This window comes from Erpetoichthys calabaricus, chromosome 6 (assembly GCF_900747795.2).
Source record: "Erpetoichthys calabaricus chromosome 6, fErpCal1.3, whole genome shotgun sequence".
Taxonomy (NCBI): Eukaryota; Metazoa; Chordata; class Cladistia; order Polypteriformes; family Polypteridae; genus Erpetoichthys; species Erpetoichthys calabaricus.
In genome coordinates, this window is record NC_041399.2 from 163,015,106 (window position 1) to 163,038,995 (window position 23,890).

The 23,890-nt window shown below is 39.4% G+C and overlaps 2 protein-coding genes across 14 annotated transcripts in view; one reads left to right on the top strand and one right to left on the bottom strand.

Moving 5' to 3' along the window:
• Positions 1 to 23,890, bottom strand: part of LOC114653647 (repetin-like) — a 77,345-nt gene that overhangs the window by 43,066 nt on the left and 10,389 nt on the right. For 7 of the 13 annotated variants that reach the window (XM_028804076.2, XM_051929342.1, XM_051929341.1 and 4 more), the window contains 2 exons: positions 23,196 to 23,279; positions 11,507 to 11,608 (listed from right to left, as the gene is read on the bottom strand). In XM_028804076.2, coding sequence (XP_028659909.1) covers positions 11,507 to 11,608; positions 23,196 to 23,279 — 186 coding nt within the window. The remainder of the gene's footprint in view (positions 1 to 11,506; positions 11,609 to 23,195; positions 23,280 to 23,890) is intronic. The other 6 variants (XM_028804078.2, XM_028804075.2, XM_028804072.2 and 3 more) reach the window with 2 other exon arrangements.
• myd88 (MYD88 innate immune signal transduction adaptor) overlaps positions 1 to 23,890 on the top strand; it is a 399,089-nt gene that overhangs the window by 3,865 nt on the left and 371,334 nt on the right. The window lies entirely within an intron of this gene.

A 23,890-nucleotide genomic window follows, 5' to 3' on the forward strand; every position in this document is an offset into this window, starting at 1 on the left:
ACAGATCTTTTCTTGTAATGTTTAAAAAGTGTGCTTTATCTGCTAAAGAAGCTTCTTATATTACTTCTCTACTTAATGTGTTTGTATTTGTTTAAAAATTACCTAAATACTTTTGTAATTAGTTTAAGAAGAAATTGTAAAAAGCTCTGTGGCATTGTGGGTTTAGTGTTTTAGGAATGCTGATGTTGCGTATTGCTTGGTTGAGCCTGCTTTTGCTGATAAGAGATGTGAACTGATTTAAAATCAAATTTGTAATGCAGAACTGTTACCATAATGCATGTATGGTTTGATAAACTGTTTCTAAGTTATACACGAATGTTGTGATATTAATGTCTGCTTCTGATGTCCGAGAATTTGGAAACATGATTTTAGTTTTATGAATTTCGGATCATGGAAAAGGTGCCGTAGAAACAGCATCATAACTAAATAAAGTTATATATAAGTTTAACAAATGAGCTGATAAAAAAAGAAAAAGGTGGGGAAAGTAAAATTAAGAATGCTTTGAGTTACTACCGATGTTTTCAAGCAATTATAAGACAAGCACTGCCTGGACACCATCTGCTGATATTCATCTGCTTACATAACTACAGGACAATCCAGGTTGTATGGTTAATTGCCACACTATGTTTGTTTTGGCACTAACTATTAGAATAATGATTAAAGATGAAAGTTTATGAAGCCTGATTTCACATTATTCTACCACCAGAGGCTGGCAACCAAGTTCCTTTCTCAATTGAGTCAATCAAACATAAGAACGCAAAAGACCATAGTATGAACAGAACAACAGGTGAACAGGTAGGATGAGCACTTTGGAGATCTTCTGACAGACTTTTATCTTTGAACCCACCTGACATCCCTCCAGTTAGTGATGCCCTGCCTATTAGCTTTAACAAATCTACCAGAGAGGAAATTAGTAAATCTGCTAAAGAACTGTAAAGTAGCTGAAACAGAAGACAATCCTGGAGAGATTCTGAATGTAGACATGGACACCATAGTAAAGATGCTGTACCCTCTCTTTCAAGAAGATCTATAAAGAAGGACAAGTAACAACAGACTGGAAGGAAGACTACCTTGCCAAGATCTCAAAGAAAGGAGATCTCAGCAACTTCTCCAATTACAGAAGTATCAAAGTCTTGGAAAAATTTTCAGCAGGATAATCTTGGAAAGGATGAGAGATGCTATTAGACATATCCATCCATCCATTATCCAACCCACTACAGTAATCCCTCGCTATATCGCGCTTTGCCTTTCGCGGCTTCACTCCATCGCGGATTTTATAGGTAAGCATATTTAAATATATATCGCAGATTTTTTGCTGGTTCGCGTATTTCTGCAGACAATGGGTCTTTTAATTTCTGGCACATGCTTCCTCAGTTGGTTTGCCCAGTTGATTTCATACAAGGGACGCTATTGGCAGATGGCTGAGAAGCTACCCGGCTTACTTTTCTGTCTCTCTTGCGCTGACTTTCTCTGATCCTGACGTAGGGGGATTGAGCAGGGGGGCTGTTCGCACACCTAGACGATAAGGACGCTCGTCTAAAAATGCTGAAAGATTACCTTCACGTTGCTATCTTTTGTGCAGCTGCTTCCTGAAACGACATGCTGTACGGTGCTTCGCATACTTAAAAGCTCGAAGGGCACGTATTGATTTTTGTTTGAAAAACAAACTCTGTCTCTCTCTCTCTCTCTCTCTCTTTGTCTGCTCCTGACGGAGGGGGTGTGAGCTGCCGCCTTCAACAGCTTTGTGCCGCGGTGCTTCGCATACTTAAAAGCAAACAGCCCTATTGATTTGTTTGCTTTCCTCTGTCTTTCTGACAGACTCTGCTCCTGACGCGCACTCCTTTGAAGAGGAAAATATGTTTGCATTCTTTTAATTGTGAGACGGAACTGTCATCTCTGTCTTGTCATGGAGCACAGTTTAAACTTTTGAAAAAGAGACAAATGTTTGTTTGCAGTGTTTGAATAACGTTCCTGTCTCACTACAACCTCCTGTGTTTCTGCACAAATCTGTGACCCAAGCATGACAATATAAAAATAACCATATAAACATATGGTTTCTACTTCGCGGATTTTCTTATTTCGCGGGTGGCTCTGGAACGCAACCCCCGCGATGGAGGAGGAAATACTGTATATCCTAACTACAGGGTCATGGGGGTCTGCTGGAGCCAATCCCAGCCAACACAGGGCGCAAGGTAGGAAACAAACCCCAGGTAGGGTGCCAGCCAACCGCAGGGCGCGCACACACACACACACCCACACACCAAGCACACACTAGGGACAATTTAGAATTGCCAATGCACCTAACCTGCATGTCTTTGGACTGTGGGAGGAAACCGGAGTACCCGGAGGAAACCCACACAGACACGGGGAGAACATGCAAACTCCACGCAGTGAGGACTCAGGAAGTGAACCCGGGTCTCCTAACTGCGAGGCATATTAGACATATATAAACAAAATACCTGTGTGTGTATGTAGCAGTCCACTCTGTTCACGCACAACCACAGCCACTACATGGTGCATGTATGCACTTTAAAATTTTTTCACCGAATGCATGTACCTCACTTCTCACTATGAAAAAATCTGTGTGCAGTAAACATCGCTGCGCAGCAATAACATCATGCTAATGAGATAGATGAAGAGACATAATGTTGAAACAAAGCAATTGTGTGGCTCAACAATATGCAAGTGAAACACCCAAGCAAAGGGCAAGGCCTGAAGTTTTCACTAAAAACATTGTCTATCTGTAGGTTTTTCTCGAGGCAAAGATTAATGGACTCATATGCCAGCAATATGGCTAATATATGGTATCGCCAATGTCTTTTTTTGAAAGACAGTGGGGAAGCAAGCACAGATGGGTCCACGTCCTCTGCACTGGGTAATTCTTAAGAGTTAGCTGACACCTCTCCAAGTTTACGAATATACGAGGGACGTTCAAAAAGTTTCCGCACTTTTATATTTTCATTGGAAATGGTGACGGTGGGAAGAGTAGTAAGTGGGCATTAAAAAGTTGGTACGACGCTGGGAAAATTGCATTGTGAATGAAGGTGACTATGTAGAAAAGTGATGTAATTTGGTTTTGAAATTCTTAATAAACAGAGTTAAAAAAAGTGTGTAAACTTTTTTAGTAAAACTGCTAAGGAGTCTTCGTGTTGTTTTTTGTCCCAAAGACCACACACAACTAGGTGACATTAAACTAAGAGATGAACTAGCAATCTTTCCCTAGAACAGATCACGTATTGTCGAAATAGCCCCTCTACACATTATAGTCAAGTAGTCACTTGGGTGGCACTCATCGTACATCGACTATGTTAATTATGAAAAAGCCTTTCGATAAAGTAGACAAAATAGACACTGTGGAGAATCCTGCAGCACTGTAGAGTACCAGGCAAGTTAGTCAAGTTGATCAAGATCTCATATGAACAAATGTCCTACAGACATCCCATACTCTTAAACAGATACCGCCACAGAGAGCACACCAGCAATTTTCAGGTGTCAGACAAGACAGGAGTCAGAGAAGGGTGTCTGATGTCCCATTCCCTCTTCCTTCTGGCCACAGACTAGACCATGAAGACATCCACAGCAAAGAGACAGAATGGGATCCAATGGATGACCTGGGTTTCATTGATGTTATAGCCCTTCTGTCCCATACCCCCAAACGGATACAGAAAAATAATAAAACACCAGGTAAGCACATTAAGTTAGCCTCAACATTCACAAAGAGAAAACTGCTGTAAAGTCCTTAAGGTCAAATTGTGTTGACCCAGTCACTCTCTATGATCAGACTGTTGAACTTCAAAATGAAGTCAGTTTTTATGTACAGGGCAGAGACTTGAAGGACAACAAAAAGCATCATCAGAAAAGTGCAGACCTTTATTAACAAGTGTTTGAAAGAATTCCTCCAGATTCACTACGCTGTAGTCATCAGGAACAATGATTTATGACAGTGTATGCATCAGTTACTGGCAGAAGAAGAATTAAGGAAAAGAACATGGAGATTGGGATGGATAGGTCACACACTGTGTCAGTCAAATATCAATATCAACAGGAAAGTACTAACACAGAATTCACAAGGAAAGAGGAAGGAAAATAGGATGAGAGGCCAGCTAACAAATACCTGCCAATGCAACCTTGAATCTGACACCAAGAAGGTGGGCTCTATGTGAGAACAACCTTAAAAATGGGGCTAGCACTGAAGACTTTGACGTGCTGCTGTTGGCATTTTATGCCCCAGGAGGGGTGATGGGCCACAGTAAGCAAATAAGGATATCTCTCTCTCTGTCCCCTCAAGTATTGACCCATTTATCTTCCTCTTTTCTCTAGCAGAGGCTTATAAGGTTGTTTTCTCTAGCAGCAAAGCTGCTCATACCTTCACACTGTAAACACCTTGAACTGCCTTCTCCTCTCACTTGGAAATCTCTCTCTATAATCTTTAATATTTGGAATTTTCTTCCACATGGGTTTATCCCTCACCCAGCTCCATAATACCAACTAGGACTAATGCAATTCTATTATTTAAAGCTCGGGTGGGGTTTGCTTAATGAAGTATTCTTTCCTTACCATTGTCACCTCTTCTTTATCTCTTCACTCCCCTGTTGATTGATAGAAGCTCCCACGTTCACACTACTATATTTTCTTTTTAAATAAAAACAATCTCTGTCCACACTAGTGTTTTCACATCATTTACGAATGTATCTCTGTCCACACTAAAACCAAAAATGCATATGATAAAGATGTTTGTCTACATGGGCTTGATTGCACAAGCAGAAAAAACTCTGAAAGGGACAGTTAACGCTGCCAGCCATTGCATTTATCGCAAAACTGTAGTGACTGGTAAGATATTTTCCTTTTGCGTATGTATGAAGTATTCAGTCTGCACAAAACACAACTTAAATACAGACAGGTAAGCAGCACAAGTGGTGTGGAAAGCAACTGCTCTGTATCCATAATGTTGGAATGTTGGGTTTTCTTCTATAAAAGTTGACCAGTCCAAGAATGAGAATTGTAATAAGCAGGATCCAATCAGGGAAGGACTACATAATAAGGCCAAACAAATCAGAGTGTGATTAGATTAGATTAGATTAGATTAGATTAGATTAGATTAGATTAGATTACCTCTATTAATCTCACTGTGCACTACACATCAACACCACCATAAGTGCGGGTTCCATGCTAAGAACATACACCATCACTCAAAGATATTTCTCTCTGTCTGTTGTACATCGTTGTAGGACTTTGATACAGGAAAATAGATGTGATAGATGGATGGAAGGAAGAACCTGTGGAAAGGAGTTGTTGATAGTGGTGGTAGTGAGGGTGTGCAATCCTCGTTCACACTATTTCACCTCCTGTCAGGTCTTCAAGTGGCAAGGAAGTTGGACCACTTTGAATGGACCTCTGGTGTGGTGGAGTCAGTCTCAGTCAGGTCCTTACCTCTGACCTTGCCAACATGGGTATCCCTACCAGGAATATACGACTCTCCTAAGGCATCGCTTAGGGGATAATTGATTGCGGAAACCACTCCACCACATTAAGCTGCTGACTCAGTTGGAAGGGTTCTGTAATTTTACTCATGCACACTGCAATGCCCAGTGGGAGTTTTTAGAATTGTACAGGTCTGCAGAGTATTTGCAAAAGTTTTAATTTTTGCGGAGTTAAGAATGTTGGCATAGTTTGGATGAAAGGTGAAAATGGAGACTAATATCTGGATTTTTAAATGAAAACGTAGCCTTTGTCTCTCCTCTGGGCTGGTGGGTGGATGTTTTGCATTATGGCTGTGTGGTGATATGGGTCCACAGCTCTCCCAGCAAAGGCCAGTTCGATTTTAATAAATAATCACTGTGCTCGCGGCTTAGCGAGGGGGCGTGGTGGCCGTAGCGAACCACAGGACGATCTGCGGTGTGGGCGTTTCTCACCTAAATGCACAAGTGGGAGACTGCCCACATCCGTGATTGTTCCTATGTCCCTCGGCATAAAGGGAAGCGCGAGCCGGTTAGGAGGATAAAGGAGAAAAAAAGAACGAAGTGAAAGAAAGACAGAGGTTGTAGAAGAAAGCAGGAAGCAAGAGAAAGAGAGCGTGCACTGGTATGAGAGATTGAGCGAGCGAGAGCAGGCTCGCGGCAGTTGAGCAGACAGCTTGGGTGTTAGGCCGACACCCAGGGTGTAGTAGTTGTTGTCGCTCCTGCAGAGTTTGTTTCAGGAAGGACTGAAGGAGTGACCAGAGGTGGATGATTCTCCGCATGAGGCCACGGATGACAGCGGGAGTCTGGACATGGGATATGGTGTCCTCCACGTGAGAGCCTTGGCCGTGAGAGGAAGTCCCAAGTCGTTGTCTGGAGGAGCCGACCGGAGCCAAGGATCGGTGAGGCAAGTCTGACAACAGTAGCAGGAGGAGTAGGCAGAAGGTCAGCTGAAATGAGAGTGTCTCAGGGCCCGTATGGGAGAAGCAGGTGAGACGCTAACAGAAAAGGAGCATCGGGCAAGTCATTTGTTTTTTTTTTAGAGACTACTTCCTGAAAGAACGTTTTAACCTCGTTTTAAAGGATTGTTTTGTTTTCGTGTATTTTAACCTCCACGTTTCATTTTATGGATTATTTATTTATTTAATGAAGACTTTGAATGCACTGCGCTTGATTTGGACACTGTTTTGACTGTTTTAATAAAAGCACTGTTTGCACATTTATACATCATCCCCTTGCTCAATTGTTATTGCCTTACTGTCTAGCTCATCGGTGACATTACCGACGGTGTTGGGTTCAAGGGCTCCCTAACAGCCGATGGGAGCACAGAGCGGAACCCGCATCGTCACAGGCTGTTTCTGTGTATTCCACTTATTTTTCTACTCACATACATTATGTACATTGAAAACAGACCAAACGAAGATAATGTATTCAACTGTCTGCTGGAAAGGTGTAAAAGTATAAAGAGAATATGAGGGGACAGGTGTTAATTGCATGAGACTTTATCTCTTTATAACCAAGCCCAGATAAGCAGAGGATTTTGACTTCAAGAACAGTATCTGGCCATAAAAACCACACCAAAACCTCTATTAGAGAAGTCTAGTCAAAAAAACAGCAACCCCATATAAAAATGGAAATAGCTATGGAAGAAGAAGAATTAACCACTGAAAGAGACAGAAAACAAAACATATGATTTGGATATTTGTAATTGGAGAGATCACTTAAAGCAACTAATAAGACAAAGGTGACCTAAGCACCCACACTTGCTGCATATTCTGTGAGTCATCCATCAAATGAAAGCATTTGGGAGAGCCTGAGGAGTTCAGCATAGACAAGATGAGTGCCCATTGTCCTGTCTTTTTACTAAAGCAGACCAGAGATTGTGCTTTCTGATGATGGACTGTTTTCTGTAGTCTCTCCACTTGGCTGTATGTGGAAAGTTAAACCGACGTTAAAAGTCAAGCTAAGTGTAACTTCTTTTTGTAGTGCCAGATTTGTCTTTCATCAGGAGTGGAAAAACGAGTTTGCATTTTAACCACAGGTTTAAGTATACAAATCATTTCCCAGCTAGAGTGTGTCCATTGCAGAATACATATTGCTGGTAAATTAGTGTCTTTCTTTCATTTCAAATGCCCCTCTGTATTAACCCATCCTTATGGTACAAATACCTTTTGTTCCACATGTACCCCAGGGCCCCATAACACCCTACATTCTATCGTATACCAAGATTTGACCCACGTATTACACCTTCTGCTATTTTTAGGACTGCCAGTGCAAGCACAGGATATATCGACATAGTCAGAACTTCAGAAAAAAAAACAGCTTGTCATTTCAGCTCTTTAGTTTTTCATTTAATGTTTTTAATTTGTCTTGTTTGCAGATGAGAGGATGTACCCTTGGTCTGGTGAGGAAGTTTTTTTTTTTACAAAGAGGTCTTCTGCCTGACTAACAACCAAACAACATAGCATACAAGACTTCCAGTCATTGATTTAAACCTGTGTATCTGTCTCCTATTAACAATTCTTTCAAAACCTGGTTCTGGCTACTATCAGAAAGGTACAATGTCAGAGGCAACTGTTGTATGAGTGGTGTTTAGGAATGTCAATCATCATATTCTGTTTGTCTTTGCAGTTGTTTTATGTATTAAATGATTATTGTTAATATTTACTCTCAACACTGTTTTGGTTTTTGTTTTAACTTGGGTGCTGCCTTTTGCCAATGCATTACATTATGACCACAGTCATCAATGAGGCTCGTCATCTGGTACAACACTTGACACCGGCACATTTGTGACATGAGCAGATATACACTAGTTAAGATGGAGAAAAACATTGTCTGAGGTCCACGTTTTTGGAAAACAACCAATTAAAAACTGCATGTGTGATTAATTATTTTGACTCCCCTTGTGCTGTTCTCCAACCCCCAATTGCACCTCTGCTATCTCCTTCAAAATTTCCAGTGATCTGGAGACGTATTTCTTAAATATTTTCTTTTTAAAAGCTGCTTTAGTTGAACTGTACTTGCAGACTATTAATCGTGAATGTTTATTAAACTGAAACAGATTTTGTGATGTGTGCCCTTCACCACTTTCTTTTGCTAAATTTCACTCACTTTTACAAATTCAAGTTTATCTCTTATGTAACTGAAGAAATCTTCAGGGGAAAAATTCAAAAAAATATCCAAAAAAATCCTTAGAGGTTTCCACATGGACCCCCTGCGATATGATGAATGGTGTTTTAAGAGGACAAATGATTTCATATTTGTCTCGTATAAACAAACTAGGACCAGTAAGGTGTCAGAACCAATTATAGACACTTCCAGACTGAATCATGAAGATGGCTGATCTTGCAATGAGTCTCTCTATAAGAAAATCAGAATTTAATCTCTTGACAACAAGAGAAACTGAACAATTTATTTTTAAATTGCAATTGCATTATTATGAACACGGAGAGAAGGCTAATAAGATTCTAGATCAAAATAATCCACAATGAAGATGTTTGCAATGCACCAACAGAAATTACCAATGGAACTGGAAATAAAATCAGGGATTATAAAGAATTCATTAACACATCTAAGGATTATTGTAAGTTTTTTCGATAAAATACAAAAGCCACAGCTTGATATTCTGAGTGCAGAAAAACTTGAAAAACTAGCAACACTTTTAAAAATACAGAATGCCATAAACCCACTCCAAAATGGTGAAGCCAAAGGTCCAGATACAGTAGCTACCCAGCTGAATTTTATAAAAATTTTTCAGCTAATTGGCGCTATTATTATTAAGAACATTTACAGAAACTGAAGAAAGCAAAATTCTAAACCAAACATTCTGTCAAATACTAATAACTGATTTTCCAAAGAAAAATAAAAACTTACTACAGTGTAAATCTTATAGACCACTTTCACTCCTGAATAATGATGTTAAGATACTGCCGAAAGTCTTAGCTGGAGGTATTGAGAAAGTGCTTATTTCAGTGATATCACAAGACCAACTGGATTTATTAATGTTATGTATTCCTTTTCTTGTTTTTTTTCTGTTTCACTACTTTAAATATTATAATTTATGTTTATTGTTTAATTACCTTTTTTGTCAGTTTTGATTACGTTTCTGTGTTTGAGAGTATGTTCTTCTGTGTTTTATGGATGGTTTCCCAAGAGGCAGAGCCACCTGTCTATTACTGTTAAGTGACAGCTCCTAATCCTATAAAGGCTGATGGGAGATACAGTCTAAGGTGGTACATTGTATGCACTTGGGTGCTGGTGAGTTCTCCTCTTATTGTGTTTTGCTGCTCCTTGGATTTTCTGATTTTTTTTGTCCTGTTTAAAGATTTTGGCTTTTGATTTATATATTGGAACTTGTTTTTTGTGGATTGAACATTTTAGACAATTCCTTTTTAGCTCTTTAGAACATTCTACTGTATTTTGTTCTTTGTTAATAAAGTCTTAATTTTATAAAGATTCCATGTGGGACTTATCTGTGCTCCAGCTGGAGTTAAAGAGTTTTTACCCTAGAATATGAGGCTTGTTTAATCTTTTTATTGCACTTTGAGATTTACTGCTAATGTAAAGTGCCCCTATAAATAAAATGCATTATTATTTGCTTTTTTTTAACTTTAAAGGTTACCTCAATTTTGAGAACTAGTCAAGCCTTAATTCTATTTTCCAGGTTCAGGCTTGCCTTGGGTAAGACCTCTTCCGTGGATTTTTTGGAGGCCTTATGTTGCTATTTTGTTAAGCAGAGACTCATTACAATTAAAGGCAGACACTCAGGGCAACACCTTAGGCGCCTGTTTAATGTGATATAATCACCCCCAGATTCTGACTCACCAGTCGTTTTACTGTGTTTGGATGCAGAAAAAGCCTCTGACAGAGTCCATTGGAATTATCTATTGACTCTACTACACAGATTTGACTTTGGCCCCAATATATCAGTGATGTTCAGAAAGATTCCGCACGTTTATATTTTCGTTGAAAATGGTTAAGGCGGAAGGAGTAGTAATTGGGCATTAAAAAGCTGGTATGATGCTGGGAAAATTGCATCGCAAGCAAAGGTGACTATGTAGAAAAGTGATGTAATTTCTTTTTGAAATTCTTAATAAATAGTGTTAAAAAAGTGTGGAAACTTTTTGAACATACCTCATATTTGCATGGATTAAACTACTCCAGAATCCTCAGTCCACATTAATAACAACACCTTCGATTACTTCAAATTAGAACAAGGTATTTGACAAGGGTGCCCTCTATCACCAATGCATTTTGTGCTAGCCATTGACTCATTGGCTATTCATCTCCAGAAGAAACCAGAGATAAAGGAAGTTATCAGAAAAGGACTCAAACAGAAATGATCACTATACATAGACTTGATTGTGTCTAAAGACGACGGTGGCATGGCACTATCTAAATTATAGTTTTACTACTGGGCAACAAACATGTACGCAATAAAATATTGGAGATTGCCAGTAATTTGTGAATTCACATCATTCTCACTTGCAATGGAAAACCAATCATGTTCTAATTTTTCCTTGAATGCCCTGTTTTGTGCTCCAATAAATAGTGATGTCAATTTGCGTGCAATCCAGTTGTCCATCAGTTACTTAATTTTAGTAGTAGAGAAGCTCTTATCTTTTGGTCTAGTACATGGTAATGCAGCATTTTGACACAAAAGGACATGGTTTGCCGAACCACTTTCAGATAACCTTTTTTTCCAAAAAAAAAATACAATTTATTTAATTTATTTTGTAAATGGAATGTTTCACTATAACCTAAATGAACATTATGTTTGGCTACAACAAAGAAATGTTCTTCTCCGTTCTTCTCTAAAATGGATCAATGGCATTTTGGGACAAAACTCTTCTTTTGCACCATACTCAATACTGAATAGTGAAAACTCTATCCCTACCCTGCATTTCTCTCTAGAATTACAAAGGAAAAAATTTAATTTTGTCAGGTTCTCCATGATTTCATTATTTCACAGAGACTAAACACAAACAATCTGAAACTTATGAAATAAAAGATTTAAAATGATGAAGTAGTACCTTTCTCTACATTTTTACCTGGTTTTGTGCCAATTTTTGCTGTAAGATGTCATCAACGTTATTTTGTCCTCCTAAGAACACTCTTGCTCCAGGAAAATAAGTTTGTGGATTTTTGTTTTTCTGTTTAAGTTAACAGATTGTAATAAATAAGAGCATAAATTTATTCCATCATTGGCTATTAGCACTATAACATTTCTTTTGAGCTTTAAAAATTTTAACATCATTAAGAATCAGTTATTGTAGTTGCATTTTACCAAAAGAATCCAGGGTAGTGCTGAATTAACTGACATTACCCCAGTTCTCCTGATGCCCCCGAACTCCCATGTCTTGGGCTGAGACCTGTTTCCGCTGATTCCATTCATGCACTCTGCCTAAGTCTCAATCAATCCATCTCCATCCCAGTTCATATTTTCACCCCCTGCTCACACTGCCTTAGACTTTTTCTAACCTTCACCTTATCACTTATTGCCCCCACATCATAACATTTTGCAGATCACTTATCTCAAGACACATGAAAATGGAGCCAGCCCAATTCACTTCATACCTGTCAAAATAAAAAATGGCAAGTAAAGCTATTCTACCTTAATGACTGAGGCCCCTGATGCTATACTCAAGCAAGATGACTCCCCAAGAATAGCAAAACAACAATCCATATTGTAGGTGAGCATGAGCTGGATTATGTGAGTTTGAAACTGATCGGATGGATGCAAAAATTTGCATTTAATTTTTCTCTCCTGTGGATTGAAGTGAAAAATATCAGAATTCTAACCAACATGCGTTGCCTAACAGGAATACCACAGAATTAATTAATGGGTACCCATGGCAATGAGTTAACGTTACTTGCTGTAAATCACATGAACATCAGAATCCACTAGAGCATATTCTTAATAAAAGTAAGAGATAAAGAGCTAAAAAAAAACAAACACAGTATGCTAACATTGTCTACCAAATAGCAGTATATTATGGTCAACTTGGTACTGTTATGATTTGTATAAATGTTTTTATCCTTTGTTATGACATTATTATCAATATATATATTGAATATCGGATTCTGAATTTGAAGCCCATTTTGGTGTATCTTGCTTCTCTCAAATGTTCAATTTTGGATTTATTTTTACTGCAACACCATTTTGTTGCTGACTTGGAAACAATTCTTACAATTCTCTGTTATGCGCTTTTGGGCAGTGGTATAAAGATCGCACACATTAAACCTTCAGTATTCAAGCTTGATGGATAAATCTCCTAACGCTCTGTCCAAAAAAACCTCACTTTTTATTACTCCTGGCTGACGAATCCTGGCTTTAAACCTTGCCTTTGATTTTTCTTGATTGCACTCTAGTTTTGACTTGTGGTATTAACCTTGGCCTGCACTCGAGCTCCACATCTTCCAGCCATAATCATTTGTTTTTTTTTTACTGTCTCCGCTGAGTCAGTATAGATGTCAGAGGGGGACACTTTTACATTTTTTTTGTGCACTGGGTGGTTCCATTAGGCACCCACTGTTGGGGACTGGGGGGTGAGAAGTTAAAAGGCTATCTGTACCTATTAATGGTATTTGCTATCCTGCAAGGGAATCACTGCTTTGAAGTCTGACCTTAGAGAATGTTTGTATTTACCTGGCTTGGAAATATTGGTTTCTAATCAGCATATCTGAACTTATTAATGTTTGGTAACCATACATTTTGTTAACTTATGTTTTTATTAATTGTTAAACCCAGGCAGTTTAGAGGTGCCATTGATTAGACTGTTTGTCCAGGACTGACAACAGAGGGGTGAAGTAAATATAAACTGCTGGCCAGCAGAAGGCAGGAGGGAGAGTCCACAGGAAACACTGCCAAGACACTCGGACAGGGCACAGGGGCTCGCAGGCAGACAAGGGTACCTGGCTGGCACAACGTGAGGCACAAGGGCGGCAACACTTCCAGGGAGGAAGAGACAGCTGCACAAGGAGACGCCGGATGTGGGTTCAGTGAGAGAGGGAATCTGCATGAAAGGACCCAGTAAAGCTGACAGACGAGGAATGAAGCGTGCCTAGGTCCCAGCAACACAAGGAGCCCAGGGTGGAAGAAAAAGGAACAACGAAGAGACGCTGACAGGGAGTCAACAATTTGACAAAACTTCTGCCGGGGAACAGAGTGCATCCATGAACAATTTAGTGTTGGGGTAACATCGTGCCCAAACTGGACTCTGCACCACTAAAGGTTGTATCCACCAATTCTTGTTTTTACGGACTTTTAGAGTGTGGACTGTGTATTTTCCTTTTACAAAAAAGGAAATTAATTCCTGATATGTTTAGGTTCTGTTATGTTCGTTTATCTTTTTAATGTACCTTATATTGTCTTGTACAATAGAACTTACTGTTGCCTTTTCCAGAAATTACTGTTGTGTCTTTCATTGTGTGTTTACTCACCGCCCAATTTAAAGAAACCTGTGTGCTATTATTGGTAAATTTCAGGAGTTCCCAGTCTCTTAATAAAACTGGGTGGCGTAGTCGGATATTTTAATGGTGTCTAAGTTAGATTACTTATAAGTGTGACCAGACACCTGTGACATAATTTTGGCGTAGTAGGCAGGATTGGGCTTGTGAGTAACACACTTGAAAGTACTAGGCATTTTTTTTTAAATCATTTTTATTTAGTTATTGATTTTGTGGGGTAGTTTTATTGTGTTTTTTATTTTTCATCATGATGATGCCTATTTTTGCCGGTGCACCTTGGATTGCCAAGTTTAGTGGGGAAAAAGGTGATTTGAAATATGTTGAGTGGAAAGAACAGATGCAGGGGTTATTAGAAGCTGCTGAATATGGGGAGTCTCAAAAGGTCAGTATTGTGATGGGAGCTTTGACTGGGGATGCCAAACGGGAAGTCAGTGTGTTGAGTGTGGAAGAAAGAGATAGGGTTACAAAGATTTTTCTTGTTCTAGATGGATTATATGGTGACCAAGTCCCGTTAGCTACTCTGATGTCCCAATTTTACAGTTGTGCACAAAGGACTAATGAACCTTTCAGGACTTTTGTCCTTAGATTGAGAGAACTTCATTGCAGGTTACAACAGCGTAGCCCAGCCCAAGCCCTCTCCGATATACAGCTGCGAGATCAGCTCTTGTTGGGTCTCCATGACAGTGGACTGCGACAAGCACTACGGACATTTGTGCACCATAATCCACATAAAACTTTTGGGGAAGTGCATCAAGAGGCCCTGCTGCTGGAAGGGGAATGTAATTATACGGGACACAGGGAAGCAACTTGCGGAGCTATTGGTGAGTTGTCCGCAACTAACTCTCATTCACAGGCAGACTGGAGACTAGCATTCAAGGCTGAGATTCTGGGTGACCTGAAAACACAGATGAAGGAATGGACTCAGGAGCTGCTGAAGGAACTGAGGCCAGCAGTTCCACAGGTTGATGCTGCCCAGCCATTCGCACACTCTCAGCCAGATAGGAGGCCTCGCACTAACAGCCGTTATGCCTGGGATTCACAAGGTAGGCCCATTTGTAATCAGTGCAGACAAGCAGGTCATTTGGCACGGAACTGTCCATCCTCTAGTGGGCGCCCTACTTTTGAACTTGTGAACCCTGCAGCTGTGGGCCAGATAGCAGGGTTGGACAGTGAAACCCAAAAGGCAATATCCCCTCTTATTGGTGAATGTCCCGTGGTACAGGTCACCATTGAAGGGAAAACCTTAACTGGACTGTTAGACACTGGATCCCAGGTTACCCTGATGCAAGAGAGCTTTTTCAAGCAGCATTTTGCAGATAACATAGAAGTTGGGCAGGCCCCGTTTCTTCTAACCCTGAAAGCTGCCAATGGGTTGGATATCCCCTATACAGGGTATGCCACAATGGATTTTGAGGTGGCTACTGTGAAGTTACCAGCCAGAGGGGTTGTAATTGTGAGAGACGAGGTCCAGACAAGCCCATTGCTGATTGGAATGAATGTAATCTCTGCTTGTTGGCAGGCTGTTTTTCAGGCTCCAGAGTCACCAGTTGTACTGTCTCGAGCAGCCCCCAGTACGCAGGAAGCAGGGTCTAACAGCTCTGCTGTGTGTCGACATGCCAAGGCACACCGGGAAAATGGATTCAGCAGATACGTACAACCAGCCTTCTGCCATAGTGTGAAGGTCCCTGCCAGAGGGGGCACGAGGGAAGAATGGGTGAAGGGACGTCTGCAGAATCTCCCCAATACATGTCAAACTGCTAAGGGGAGGATGGATAAGGCAGTACAACATAATACAGCTCGGCATAAGAAAGCTCAGGCTATTACATTGCTTCCTGGAGAAAGGGTATGGCTGAGAAATAGAGGTAGACAAGGAGAAGGGAAGCTGACAGGTTGGGGGAACCAAGAACCCTATGTGGTGCTGGGCCAGGTAGGGGATTCTGGGGTGGTGTATAAAGTGAGACCAGAAGGGGGAGGTAGAGAGAAAAATGTGCACCGTAATGCTTTAAAGCCTTGTTGTTTGTCTCCACTAAGTGCTTCAGCTACCCCAACGGCCGAACCATCTCCACCTGGACTTCCCATATATGGGTTTTGGACAATGGGAAACCCAGCCTCTAGAGAAAATAGTGATGTCCCAGAGAGGGGAGCTGTGGAGTTGCGCCGATCGAGGAGGGAAAATTTGGGGAGACCCCCAGCCCGTTATAGAGAATAAGAAGATTAAACTGATTGTCCGGGACTGACAATGGTTAAGTCTGGGGGGATGTCAGAGGGGGACACTTTTACATTTTTTTTGTGCACTGGGTGGTTCCATTAGGCACCCACTGTTGGGGACTTGGGGGTGAGAAGTTAAAAGGCTATCTGTACCTATTAATGGTATTTGCTATCCTGCAAGGGAATCACTGCTTTGAAGTCTGACCTTAGAGAATGTTTGTATTTACCTGGCTTGGAAATATTGGTTTCTAATCAGCATATCTGAACTTATTAATGTTTGGTAACCATACATTTTGTTAACTTATGTTTTTATTAATTGTTAAACCCAGGCAATTTAGAGGTGCCATTGATTAGACTGTTTGTCCAGGACTGACAACAGAGGGGTGAAGTAAATATAAACTGCTGGCCAGCAGAAGGCAGGAGGGAGAGTCCACAGGAAACACTGCCAAGACACTCGGACAGGGCACAGGGGCTCGCAGGCAGACAAGGGTACCTGGCTGGCACAACGTGAGGCACAAGGGCGGCAACACTTCCAGGGAGGAAGAGACAGCTGCACAAGGAGACGCCGGATGTGGGTTCAGTGAGAGAGGGAATCTGCATGAAAGGACCCAGTAAAGCTGACAGACGAGGAATGAGGCGTGCCTAGGTCCCAGCAACACAAGGAGCCCAGGGTGGAAGAAAAAGGAACAACGAAGAGACGCTGACAGGGAGTCAACAATTTGACAAAACTTCTGCCGGGGAACAGAGTGCATCCATGAACAATTTAGTGTTGGGGTAACACCGTGCCCAAACTGGACTCTGCACCACTAAAGGTTGTATCCTCCAATTCCTGTTTTTACGGACGTTTAGAGTGTGGACTGTGTATTTTCCTTTTACAAAAAAGGAAATTAATTCCTGATATGTTTAGGTTCTGTTATGTTCGTTTATCTTTTTAATGTACCTTATATTGTCTTGTACAATAGAACTTACTGTTGCCTTTTCCAGAAATTACTGTTGTGTCTTTCATTGTGTGTTTACTCATCGCCCAATTTAAAGAAACCTGTGTGCTATTATTGGTAAATTTCAGGAGTTCCCAGTCTCTTAATAAAACTGGGTGGCGTAGTCGGATATTTTAATGGTGTCTAAGTTAGATTACTTATAAGTGTGACCAGACACCTGTGACATATCTACAGTGCAAAGCATGCTATTTGGGGGTCCTTTAGGGGATGATAGGACCTCATACTATAGAGGTGTATCCTCAGGTGGTCAAAGAAACTCCCAGCAGTCAGTCACATCTGTCAATGTGGAGTATTGCATGAGGCACAGAGTGTCAGCAGTTCTAAACAGATGCCAACCTGACCCAATAGAACTCTGCAGGAAGACATCAGAGGTGAATGAAGGCAAGAGAGCTCTAAAACTGCTGCTGTCTAACTGGAATAAAATGGCAGATTTAGCTGTCAGACTATCACTACAATCAAAGCAAACATCAAGATAGCAGGTGGACTTTATCCTCTGTACATGTGCACTGGAGATAAGTAAAGTCAAATATTGGCAACAATTGTGATTATATTTGAGGACACAGATGGCCAGGCTGTCTGATCAGATGACACTTACATAGTCATCCTGTATTACACAACTTATACGTTTAGCAATCTAAAGTTTTTAATAGACGTCATTATGATCAAATGAAGTTAACACTGAAAATAATAATAATTTAGATAATTTGTCAAGTAAAATGCTGGTTCATTAATCTTTAATGGATGACATTAACCCTTTAAACTCAGCCTCATTGTTTTGGACCCTCTGGCATCACCGTACAATGATGCAAAATTAAAAACAAAACTGCATACATTCGTTAATTTCTGCATTCTGTAATTAATGTACAGTGCTTTGCTGCTAAAAGGATGTGTTGCATACCCTGAAAGATGCCAAATTGCTGTATTACAGCCATACCTGCCCCCAGCCACCCCTGGCTTTACACCCTGATTCGATTGTGTACATTTTGATGGACAGACTATTATCTACTAAATGAGAGGGGGCTTTCAACTTTCAAATGACGCCACATTCCACTTTATATATTTCAGTTTGATTTTTTTGTAAAGATGATTTTGAATCTTTCCACTGTTGGTGTTGTAATTTGTATACACCGTATAATTTCCTTCCCAACTCTATATATTCTGACGGAGTAAGATCTGCCCGTCAGAATGATACATAAGTCATGGGTCTTCAATAATGGATATTTAGACTATAGATACTTATTTGAAAACAGTAAAAGTGGAGATAAAGAATTTGAAACAGTAAAACTAAAATACTGTTAGTAGATATTTCATAACCATTTTTTTCTGAGTGCTCCTGATATGTTCAGTGATGCTTTTATAGTGTTTGGCAGTGCATGTTAACACTTAACATTAACATTTAAAGTGTATATGTTTTGGTATAAACGTTACTAAATTTTGCAGTATATCCTGCTGCAACATATGTGTAAAACATAACGTAATTGTCCAGGTGTAACAGTTCTGAAAGAAGACTCCCTGACCTTTATGTTGAGGGATAGGACATGAATATTGAGTGAAGTATGATGAAGTTATAGCCAGTTAAATCAAAGTAGCAGAAAACAGATATAAATGAGGCTGAGTTTAAAGGGTTAAAGAAGAGCGAGTGAGAAAGTGTTGCAAGATCCTGTAAAGTATTACCAAGTGATGAAGATAGCGATGATGCTGTTCATAGGTTTAGATGATCTTGTTGGCTTATTATTAAGTGAGATTTGTATGGATGTAAAATGTCAATTTCTAATGCACCCATGTTCATAAAAACATTTTACACGTCCTAACTTTAAACTGTACTTTCAGACTTGCTGTGCTTAATATTGCCAAAGTTGTTCTCTCAGTATACACGCTAAATCTTAATATTGAAGTAAGGAACCGTAGAATAATTTCAACGCCAACCAGCCTTGAAGTTTTACTGCTGCCTACCACGTTACTTGATAGACTATTTCCCCATGTCTAAATGTTGTGATTACGTTATGATTAAAATTGTTTCTGAAAATTATACATTTTTTTAGCAATTTCTGCAACTTTTTAAACATCGGGGAATTCAAATTGAATATGAGTTTGTAATATTGGAAATGTTACTTCATTTTTACCAGGGCGGCATTTTGCTTTCATGGACGTTATTGTTTTGAAGTTCCGTTGCTAGGACACGGGTGGGCGTGTCCTTGGAAGTTGCTTCATTCTATAAGCAGACTCCAGAGGATTCTCACTGTCCAAGTTTATGGATATTTAATGAATACTCGGTGAGACGTCTCCCAACAATCTTCCGCTGAACAACCTAACATTCTGTTCTTTTGAATTTTTCACCTTCCTTTTTTGGAAAGATTTATATGATTTCTGGTCTTGACAATTGCTTTTGTTGTGACTTTGTTCTCATTTCTTGGTCCTTCTTACTTTATTTTCTGCACCCAGCTTTGGTATCAGAACATTATAATTCTCTGTGTGCATCAGGGGGTGTCCAACTCTGATCCTGGAGGACTGCAGTGGTTGCTTGTTTTCTTTCCTACCACTTTCTTAATTATTGACCAATTTCTGCTGTTGAGTTCTTTTCACTTCATTTTAGTTTAGAAGAGTTATGTGACATGGCCTTAAGTCAGGGCCTCAGACTTCAACCAATTTCACTCCAACAAGTTTCTTCTTTAGAAGCCAGTTCTTGTTGTTAATTAAACCTGTTATTTAATTCCTTGGCTTGTTGGTGCTCTCTTTCCTGCACAGCAAACATGTCTGGAACTGTTGATTTTCTTCTTTCTAACCGTCAAAATGGTTTATGAACCTGAGCAGATCCATGTTGCTGAGGCCTTGACCATTCTTTAACATATTGAATGATTGACACAGGTTAGCTGTTTATTATTATTTTGCTCAATAGCAAATCACTTACAATTTAGGCTAAATAAGTTAATGGGTAAAAACTGGCAACTAATTAAGAAAATTACTAGAGTGAAAAACTGCAGACACTGCAGAATTGGACACCCCTGTCATACATAAAAGACTTCTAACATTTCTGTGAAATTTAACCTTATCAAATTTCCATTTGTTGAGAAGCTAATTTTAAAATAGTAGTTCTACTATTTCCTTTTATAATTTTTAACTCTGAATATTACAAGCGCTTCACCTCTTAACTTGAATGTATAAAGTAGATTTTTATTATATTTGCATATGCATTGAAAGACAGAAGTTTCAAGGTAAGGTAGTTACTCTCATGGTACTGGAGAGTGCAGCATATGAGAGGTCCAGTCACCCTAACCAGTAATCTTTGGAATATGAAAGGAAACCGGAGCATCTAGAAAAGACCATGTAAGTTGTGAGGCAGCTGTGCCATCCACTGCATCATGGGGATTTAGAATCATTTAAAAAAATGTATAATTCTCATCCTACTTTGCTTATGAATTACAAAAATATTGGAGTATTTTGTTAGACTTTCACAATAAAACATTCGGTGTAGTCGTTCAGATTTTGTAGGATCCTCCAAAATTTAAGGGTATTTTTGGGTATACCGTGGTCAGTCAAAATGTCTAAACTGTTTAGGAAACAGGTAAGTTTCAATAGCATCATTGCAGAGCATGAAGCAGAGCACCATGTGTAGGAATGAAAGCAGGATTACAGTGATACCTTGAGATACGAGTGCCCCAATGTACAAGTTTTTTGAGATACGAGCCGTCACTAGGTCGATTTTTTGTCTTGAGTTACGAGCCAAAATTCGAAATACGAGCCATCAAAGAGCTTGTCCCCACACATTCCGAGGAACTGATGACAGAGGAGTTGACGGAACTACAGACGCAGCAACATACAGAGGTTCTGCAGGAGATTGGTATCGCAGAGGAGGTTATCTCTTAAAGTGAGATAAAGGAAGTGTTTGCAATGTGGGAAAAAGTTTCGAAATTTAAAGAAAAGAAACACCCTGAAAAAATTACTACTGATTATACAGTGGCGCTATTTAATGACACTTGCCTAACGCCTGACTTTATTGAAAAGAAACTGAACGTGCAGCCGCGCTATTTAATGACATTTGCCTAATGCTTGACTTTATTGAAAACAAACTGAACTTGCAGCAGCGCTATTTAATGTCACTTGCCTAATGCCTGACTTTATTGAAAAGAAACTGAACGTGCAGCCGCACTATTTAATGTCACTTGCCTAACATCTGACTTTACTGAAAAGAAACTGAACGTGCAGTGGCGCTATTTAATGTCACTTGCCTAACGCCTGACTTTATTGAAAAGAAACTGAACTTGCAGCAGCGCTATTTAATGACATTTGCCAATGCCTGACTTTATTGAAAAGAAACTGAACGTGCTATTTAATGACACTTGCCTAACTCATTTCAGAAACATTCTAAAGGGGAGGACTAAACAAAGCTCCTTGGACAGGTTTCTATTGAAACGCCCTGTGAATGAAAGTGACGAAAGCCTGGCAAAAAAGAAAAAAACTAGTGAAGAAGAAAATTAAGTTAAGCAAAAGTGAAGTGAAAGAAAAAAACATTATACAATACGCTAATCGGCTTTGCCAACGTCTGTTTATTTCTTTAGATTCTCTTTTATGTATTAGGTTTTATTTTATTTGTATACAATATTTGTTCATTATAAATACATTTTTCTTATGTTGAAAACATTTAACAAAAAATTCGGGTGGTTTTTGGGGGCTGGCACGAATTAATCTCATTTCAATTAATTTCAATGGGGAAAATTAATTTGAGATACGAGCATTTTGACTTACGAGCTCGGTCACGGAACAAAACTCGTATCTCAAGGTATCACTGTATAAGATTTTATCTTTTTAGATCTGTCATACTGAGGTAGAGAACCAGTTGTAGTTGTAATTTCTGTAGTTGTATGGTTCATGTTTTCTTGCTGTGGTTTTTTGCCTGATTTACATGTTGTTGGATTTTTCTTTGCTGCCACAGAATCTGGTTTGCCAACCATTTCTCCTAATCCCAAAGACCAGACCAGTGCTGAGCTAGATTGTATTCTCTTCCAACAGATCTGACAGCAGCATTCCTCTATTCAGAGATCTGATTACGGATTGAGGACAGCATGATCCAAGTCAGTCTACCATTTGTTCTGATCGTCACTGCAGTGAAGTTCTGTTTTAAACTGGTGGAAAAGGAAAGTTGCATTCCAGGTGTTTTAAAAAGAACTTACAGGGATGTAGGTAAAGGTGTGAGTAGGTATTTAGAGTAAGAGCAGAGTTTGAGAAAAAGTTGCTGTATGTCTAGTAATTTGTTGTTATTCATCTTTGTCTCTTGCTTTTACCAGTTAAGTGGCATTTCTTTGAGTTTGTTTTTTTCAGTTTCTTTTCATGCATCAGATTTGATTCTGACTATTGTGTGCAAAATAAAAAATTAATATAGTCTGTAAATAGACAGACATATCTTATGCACACCAGGAGAGATTGAGAAATGCTTAAACTCTCTATTTATTTACCAATAATCAATATTTCTCCTCTAAGTTTAAAATAAAATAAACTTTACAAAAGCCTTTTCTTGTTTATCTTTTGCTTTTCAAAAACAAAATATCTTTGCCTAGAAATTTCAGTTCCATTTTAATTTATTGCCTTTTATCTATTTAAGTATTAACCTTTATACATCACAGTGTGCCCTTTTATCCTTTAAAAGTCATAGCATTCAGTGCCGCAAGTCTTCTAATCAGAATCGCTGCTTCATGGCGACCTTAATCCAAACAATTCTAATTTTTTATACTTTTAGGAATTTCAAATCTTCAAAGGAATATTACAGAAGCTCTGGAATGTAAAAGAACTTTATTTCTGATGTCCAGTATTTACAATACTTAATTTGAATGCTCCATCCATTCATTTTCAAAGCCTATTAATGTTAGGTTGGGGTGGGGGGTTATCCCTGCAACATCCATTGAAATGCAGGAACCAACCTCTGACAGGACATTTGTCTCAGTTTCGGTTATTTCTTTCAAAAATATTAAAAGCAAATTTGCATTTAAAATATACATTTTTAACATCAGAGTTTATTTTTAATTTAAAATAGACAGTTGTTACATCAATGAATACAAGCTGATTGCAATACCTTGCCAGAAGGCTTCTTGGACTTGACTGGTTGCTGCCCTGATTCTGCTGCTTCTGGGACAGATGTCTGCTTTGCGCAACCCTGCTTTGGAAAAAGTGGTTGCAGAACATGAAATGGTGGAGAATTAGATTTGTCTGAACAGAATGGGAGGTGGTATACTTGTAGTTGTAATGTAGGTGTATTTTGCATTAAGCTCACACATACATATTTTAAAACAGTTCCATAAAAATGTAACAGCACCTGGTAGGTGTCTCAGCACAATTAATCCAACCAGTCCAAAATATATCAAAAGAGAGTGCATTTAATAAGCAATAAAAAACAAAATCTATTAAACGTGGTGGCACACGCACTTGCCTGTTTCAAAAGCTTCACACTAAAATACCACCTTCTTCCATTCCCTTCCTCTCTCTTAACTCTGAATTCTCTTTCTTCTGCCAACAAGTCTTTCTCTCAGCTGTTTTACCTCTATAATCAAATAATCTCTGGCCTGTAGCATCAATAAAACACTCACTACAGAGGATGCAATTGTTGGTTACTTGGATGCCAAGCTAGAATTCTTCACAGTACCCATTGGAATCCTTGCAGCTCTGAGCCCTAAATACACTTGCAATCAGCCAAGTCTCTCGGGCATCTTCTGATGTGCCTTATAAAAGAAGCATGGTCCACTTCTTCCCATTTAAGGCCTACGTGGTGCC